Source organism: Quercus lobata, chromosome 11 (genome assembly GCF_001633185.2).
Source record: "Quercus lobata isolate SW786 chromosome 11, ValleyOak3.0 Primary Assembly, whole genome shotgun sequence".
Classification (NCBI taxonomy): Eukaryota; Viridiplantae; Streptophyta; class Magnoliopsida; order Fagales; family Fagaceae; genus Quercus; species Quercus lobata.
The window spans coordinates 25,844,571-25,852,147 of NC_044914.1; the positions used below are offsets into that span (position 1 = coordinate 25,844,571).

Here is a 7,577-nt window from a genome sequence, read left to right on the forward strand (position 1 = left end):
TCATGGATGAACTGAAACAAGTGCCTCCATCGCTGACGAGGGAATCAGGCCCATTCAATATCACCAATAACACCTCGGACGATTACAACAACAGCTATGCAGACCGTTGAAAGCACATTAAGACCCCCATATTATGCAGGAGGCATAACCAAGAAAGGCATTAACATCCCATTATTAATCACAACGGTCAGAAACCAAGGGAACCTATATATAAGGCTCTCACATCACCAACACAAGGTACCTTTTAGATACTTTTCAGATATATCTCTCGCTTTGTGATATTGCATTATTCTTTCATCAGTAACTTTTTGATATTGACTTTGGCATCAGAGACTTTATGGCAGGCACCACACCGGTGACCACTTTGAGGACACTATCACCCGGGCTGAAGGTCCATTCCATCTGCTATCTCTAAATGACGAATTTACGCTTCATCAATTTGCATTGAAACAACAATTTTAGATCAATAGCTCAATTGTCAAACTACAATTTTATCAAATGTTTAATTGTAATTTTTAAAAAGAATATTTTAAAATCGCTATATATATATATATAATGCACTTTTTCAAATAACTAGTTTGTTAGTACTTGCTTTAGTTTTTAATTGAACTTGTTGGATTTATGTGATAAATTTTGTACATACGCATGTGCACTAAAATAATGTTTGAATGCTTTATTGAACATAATTAATGTAATAGTTAAATGCCTAAGTTGAGTATATTAAATGACCTTATAATTTATCTTTTATTCTTTTACTTGCATTATGGACAAGCTTCTTATAAGTAAATCACTTGCATTGCAAGGTTCACCTTCAAAGCAAATTTGTATTGACTTGAACAATCTTCTTTCAAATCCTAAGATATGAGAAAAATATCTCATATTTTCATCCTAGTGTTCAAAATGAAATAAGAAGAGCATATTTACAAAGAGGCTCTTTTTAACCTCTTAACTATGATGAGGTTACCCTTAAAAGAATAATCCATAAGTACCATAACCATAGCTATTGCAAATTCTCCAGTTAGTTTCTGAAAATCAGTTAGTATACAAAAGAATGATATCTAAAATCAAATAAATCTCAATATAAATGTCTAAAAAGAACCCAACTTTTCAAAATATATAACTACAGGACAAAGAAATATAAAAGAAAAAAGAGGTTACTCTTAAAAGAATAATTCATGGCCATAGCCATTGCAAATCTCTGCTAATAAGTTTCAGTAAACCAATTAATCCACAAAAGAATGATATATAGCAATAGTTATGCAAGATCAAAGCAATATAAGAACATTCACATCAGCTCTTGCATAATTGTGTATAAATGTGTAAAATACACATTTTGACCGTTTTTACATATTTTGAAGCAAAAAACACACTACATCAGTCCAGCTAAAATCATGCATAATCATCTAAAATTTTCAATGAGTTACAGTACCTGTGTAAATTTACACGGGCACTGTAGCATGTGTATTTAGTTTTTTATTAATTTTCGTTCGCACCAATTTTTCTCTCTCTTCTCTGTGAACAACGACCTCAACGGAAAAACAAACAAACCCAAACGGAAAAACAAATAAACCCAAACGAAAAAAAAAAAAAAAAAAAAAAAAAAAAAAAAAAAAACCCAAACGGAAAAACAAAAAAGAGACAGATCGGTGCTTAAACCAACACAGAGATATACTTGCTATAAAAAAAAAAATAAAAACCCAAACAGAAAAACAAACAAACCCAAACGGAAAAACAAAAAAGAGACAGATCGGTACTTATCGGAACGATCGGAGCTCGTGGGTCTCGCTTGGTCGGAGCTCGTGGGTATAGGTCTTGATCGGAGCTCGGAGCTATGGATCGGTGCTGCTGTGGATCGGTGCTGTGGATCGGTGATCGGAGCTGTGGATCGATGCTTGTGATCAGAGCTGTGATGATGTGGATTGGTTTGTGACCAAGAGGGAGAGAGATAGACCGAGAGGGAGAGACTGGCTATGGAGAGATAGAAGAGAGAGAGAGAAATCAGAAAATATGAGGGAGAGGGAGAGAGAGCGCGTATTAAAAATGGTGAGGTGAGAGAAATAATAAAATAATTAAGTAAATTGATTATTTAAATAAAAGGGATGATAGAATAGATGAACTGATGTGAGTGTTTTGTAAAAATGATAATGTAAAATAGAAAAAATAGATTTTTGATATAAAATAGATGAAATCTTTTAAATGAGCTGACGGGAATACTCAAATGCCTAAATTTTACCCAAAAACAAAAAAGCGTGGTAGACTGATGGCAATAGTTCAGCCAAAGTACTAGGTAGGTGCCACCGTACTAGGTAGCACGAGTATGGGAACTTGTGTAGTTACTAGTTGCGTACAATTGAGCGTCAATTCCACATGCAACCTGCTTTAATGTCACATGGCCCACATCCTAGAACATGGGTCCTATGTTCAATTCACGGCCCAGATTCAACTTGGACCACAAGTTGGCCGGAGGCAATCCTAGTCCACTGTTGGACTTTCCTTTCCTCCGAGGAAACAACTTTATTTATGTACTTATTTTGTTTTGATGTAGGATTTTCCACTTTCCAGCTCTACTTGCTTTCTCTTTCCTCTCATCTTCACTTCTTGGAGATTCAGGTTGAGGAAAACCAAACAGATTGATTCATTTTCAAGATGAGTCTATTGGGTATTCTCAATTTTGCACTCAAATCCCTTGATGTCCTTACATTATGGTATGCATTATTTAAATATTTTAGTTTTTGAAAATTCTATGTCCCAGGATTCATGAAGTTGGTTTTCTCAAGTGTTCTCTGCTTTTTTTTGTTTTTGTTTTTTACTTGCAGGTCTTTCTTTGCTTTGGGGTATCCTCTGTAAGTCTCTCTCTCTCTCTCTCTCTCTCATAAATGGTACTTTTGTTGCATGAACATGATGTGGATACCATATGTTTTCTTAACAGTTATGCTTCCATCCGGGCAATTGAGAACAATTCAAGTTCGGACACTCAAAAGTTGGTCACATATTGGATTGCCTTCTCTTTGATTTCACTCTTTGAGAATGCTTTCTTGATGCTTCTGGAAAGGTAAATTTGTTACCCTCTAATAGTCTAGCCCTGCATTGAGTGCCAAGAAAAGAAAAGAGAAAATGATGTGCAATCATCATTTATGTGAAATAAATGCTCATAGAAATCCTTTTTTTCGTGATGTGGATTTAAATTTGTTTGCATTTTGTGTTCTAGCCAACACTCTGTATCTACTGGGATTTTGTGAGTTTGGTTGCTCATACTATAACTTTAACCTTCAAAAGCATTAGTGAAAGGAAAGAGAAATGCTCAATTGTTTTATTGTCCACGTGTTTTAGAAAGTGTGCCACTTTTTGAGTACCTAAATTATAATCTGATCACTAATAACAGACACATTTGTTAGGATGGTGCATAACACATGGACAAAAAAAAAATAAGTCTTTTGATTTATATTTTCATTATTTAAAGGGCAAATTACAACTCATCCTTTTGTGGTTTGACTGAAATTTAAGTTGTCTACCTGTGATTTGAAATTTGACACTTTACTCACCTAAGGTTAGCTCAATTAAATTTCTGTAATCCACCTTTGTTAAATACAGGGCTAAATATTTAATTTTACTCCACTTTTATGTCTCTCTCCTTCAAAAACACAAAAATCATAAAAATACAAAATTAAATAAGATTAAAAAAATCCAGCGAAACACTTGCATTATGGGATTTCAAACTATAGGTAAGTAACTTAACTTTCGATCAAACCTCACATGGGTAAAGTGTCAAATTTTATAACACAAGTAAACAACTTAAATTTTAGCCAAACTACAGATAGGTAAGTTGTAATTTGCACTTATTTAAATCATATGCAAGTTGAATTGAATGTTAAATGTTTGCTAAACTTAAAATTCTATATGTTTCACACATGAAAAAATTTCATGTGTGAATTTATATAGATTTCAAGCTTATCATTTTTCTCGTATTGAAATTTCGGAATTTTATACGTTTCAAGGTGCACACATACACTCATTGCTTGAGTCCACTTGTGTTCAATACTTCTCTAAGTACTTGTAAAAGGAAGGAACTTCATTTACCTAAACATTGTGCATGTCATGAGGGTGCTATACACATATTGGTTCCATATTCATTTTGCTGGCAAAGATTCCTCTATTTAGGGGGGGAAAAAAAAAGTAAACTACACAAATAAATACAGTATATGTTTTAGTAGTGACTTTAGAAAGAAACACATATATGGCTATGTCCCTGTCTCTAAATTTTTTAAAAGTTGTGGTCTGTGATACCCTTTGTCTGCATGATACTCTGTCCATGTCAATAGAAATCTAAGTAAAATAGAAGTTTTTGAAAATTCAATATTCTTTTCATGTCCTTGGAAACTGCTTGAAGCTAACAAATATATAGGCCGTAGGATGGGCTTCCTGAATTTTAAATTTTTGTCACCTTGTGTTTAGCCTTCTCATCAAGATGAGGCTACTAAATCTGCCTTTCATTCACTATGCTATATGTCAATGCATAACTTGACTAGATTATTGTTTTAGCCTTTTCTTGATGTTTGTGAATATATGTCTTTTATATTTCTTGTTTATGTTTAAATTTACTATCTTTAATTATCAGGTTATGGTTTTGGCCTCACATGAAGCTAATGATCATCTGCTGGTTGGTTGTACCTCACTTCAATGGTGCTTTTTATGTCTATAATCACCTTGTTCGTCCATGCCTCTCCATAAACCCATTAGTAGTCATTGATGAATTCAATAGGTGGAAGGTATTCTTACTTAAGAGAGACCACTTTCTATCTGAGGCAGAGAGATACATAAATGAGAACGGACCTGAAGCTCTAGAGGAGCTCATTGCCACCAAGGTATGTCAATTCGTGGTAATTAGTTTGTCAAAGTTTTAGTGTTCAGCTAAGATCAAATGTTATATCAAACTTTTATATAATAATTGAGTTTGAAAACTGCTTTCTTTGTTAGATATGTTGGAATTGACATTCAAACAAATGGGTATTTATAATTGGAATTATCACAACCAAGGATACACTACTCATATTTGCATGATATCCTAAAAGGATTGGTCACAATTATAGCTTCTCATAATCACTTGTATAATCCAAATGGACTTGGTACACATCTATTGTGGAACACAACACACTTTCGTTACACTTCACAATCTGTATGCACATATAAAAGTTTGCAAGATGACACAGGTCTGATACCAAAACTTGTTGAACAAAATTTGTACCAGATTTGTGTTCTTTTATTTTATTTCTTTAGGATCCCATTGCAGGTAATAAATGGACTAATGAGACACTCTCTCTAACTTTGTCTTCTGTTTGTTTGTTTGTTTGTTTTTGTTTTTTGCTTCTTTTTTTTCAGATTAAAAGTAAAAAGCCTAATCAAGACATGGACAAGATCAAAGCAATTGCAGTTATGGAGAAGAAAGAAGTGGAGGTAAAGCTTTAAATGTCACTCATGCAACGCTAAGATTAACTATAATTCTATAAATATACTCATATGTCCAACAGTTTTTGGTTTAAGTTAGATGAATAAAATGACATTTGCTATGATTCTTTTAATATATTCTTATTCCCAACAATTGTTGGTATTAATTAGATAAATAAAATGACAAATTCCAACAAGTGTTGGAAGAATCTTATCAATAGAATGTTCACTATTTCAGCAATCATATGACAGTTTGCTTTTTTCCTAATATAAATTATTGAAGAAAAAGAGCACTGAAGTATGTTCTAATGAGAAATAACAATTTTATTTACTTCTTTCTAGATGAGCTAATCTCCACTCCTATCTATTGATGCAGTCAAATTGCAAAGAGCCTAACACTGAGCAGAAAGACAATAGAGTTGTGGAAGTAACAGAGAAAAAGGAAGTGCCTGCAGCCAAATGTGTAAGATTTCTTATTATATTTACAATGAAGTTTATTGGTGGATTTTATGCAAATTTTGTGTGGAAAACCCAATCTTTTTGAGAAGGATATCAAAATGAGTATTTTGCAAGGGGAATTGTTCGTTGAATGTGTAAAATTGTTGGTTAATGATGTGAGTGGTTAGCGATCTTGGAAGCTGTCAGACTAGAAAATGGCATGACATTTTTGGTGCCTCACATTTTGACCAAGTTTAAAATACTATTGGATGGTCAGAATCATAATCTTGTTATAAATCTTGCCTCAAAAGGAATGGCATTTTTCCTGTCATAGGGTGTTATTGAGTTCCCATCATTATTTGCTTTTGAACTGTGCATGTTTATGTTTCAGTCTAGTTCTCCTTTTAGCAGTGAAATTCTCATGCTTTTCCCACAAATAAGGGTGGAAATGACAAAACAACAGTTTTCCTTCTAATTTATGTCTTCATTACATTTTTCAGGTAGTTTCAGCAGAGCCTAACTCTGATCAAACTGAGAACAAAATATCAGCCAGTAAGGAGATTAAAGGACCAGCAGAGGCAGTTGCAGCGGCTAGAGAGCTTCCTGATTCACCCATACCGAAGGAAGTCCAAAAGGAGTGGACTTGTGATATATGTCAACTAACTACTCAAAGTGAGAAAAACTTAAATTCACACCTTCAAGGAAAGAAACACAAGGCTGCTTATGAGGCATTCATAGCAAAGAACCAGCCAAATATGGTCCCAGCATCAACTGCAAAGAAAACCGAGCAGCCAGTTGAGGTGCCAGAAAAGATTATATCGACCAGTGGAGTACAGATATCTACTACAAATCATGAAGAAAAACAGAAATGCCAGCCAAAGAGTGTTTTGGCTTCAACTGCAAAGAAATCTGATCAGCTCACAAAAGAGGAGCCAGAAAGAGTTTCAAACAGTGGACCAGAACAGAAGAAAGAAGTTGTTAGTGTGAAAGAATCCACTTTCAGGTGCAACATTTGTAATATAAGCTGCACTGGAGAAAACAACTTGGTTTCTCACTTTAATGGGAGGAAGCACTTGGCTCAGATTCAGTTACTCAGTGAACAATTTTTTGGTGGTGGACATGTCTGAACAATTTTTGTTGTTCATTTCACCGACACAGAAACCATTGTGCTTGTTATGAACTTGAAGATGTTAGCTTAAAATGAGTGTGTTTGATTTACTCTTAAACTTTAGCTGATTGCATTCACTGAAGTTGAAATGTAGAACCCAACACCAATACTGGATTGTGAAATTCAATGCAATAGAATTTTCTTGTGATTTATCTACAATTAGTTTAGTAGCCCCTTCATATGATGTACCATGATTATTTCTGTTGTTTTCTTTTATGTTTACCTGAAAGTTTCTTGTAATTTTTTTTTTTAATAAAAAAATCCCTAAAATGATAAATACAACCTATTGATTAATTTATGATGAAAATACTAATTATACTCTAATTTTCTGTTAAATATTTCACTACATAGCATAATACTAACACCTATATCTAAATGTCATGGGAAATATGATATTATGTAAGAAAAATTCTATTTTATAAAGTATGTTACAAATTTTTTAACACTTGAAATTTAACATCTCAAGGATTTTAGGGTCAATTGGAAAAAGAAAAAAAAATAAAGCAAAAATAAGCCCTAAAATATTATA

At 33.4% G+C, this 7,577-nt stretch overlaps 1 protein-coding gene across 1 annotated transcript; it reads left to right on the forward strand.

The window, feature by feature from the left end:
- The first annotated feature begins 2,506 nt into the window (after positions 1-2,506).
- Positions 2,507-7,207, forward strand: LOC115969016. Its single transcript, XM_031088575.1, has 7 exons — positions 2,507-2,705; positions 2,817-2,843; positions 2,930-3,052; positions 4,616-4,862; positions 5,377-5,451; positions 5,819-5,905; positions 6,381-7,207. The coding sequence occupies exons 1-7, from the start codon at positions 2,647-2,649 to the stop codon at positions 7,005-7,007; spliced, it is 1,245 nt and encodes a 414-aa protein (XP_030944435.1). The 5' UTR covers positions 2,507-2,646; the 3' UTR covers positions 7,008-7,207.
- The last annotated feature ends 370 nt before the right edge of the window (positions 7,208-7,577 follow it).

Excerpts from the sequence above, each read along its gene's own strand:
- LOC115969016 (XM_031088575.1), top strand. The coding sequence starts at position 2,647 with ATGAGTCTATTGGGTATTCTCAATTTTGCACTCAAATCCCTTGATGTC. Across the intron at positions 3,053-4,615 it reads TTCTTGATGCTTCTGGAAAG|GTTATGGTTTTGGCCTCACA; the intron begins GTAAATTTGTTA and ends TTTAATTATCAG. Across the intron at positions 4,863-5,376 it reads AGGAGCTCATTGCCACCAAG|ATTAAAAGTAAAAAGCCTAA; the intron begins GTATGTCAATTC and ends CTTTTTTTTCAG.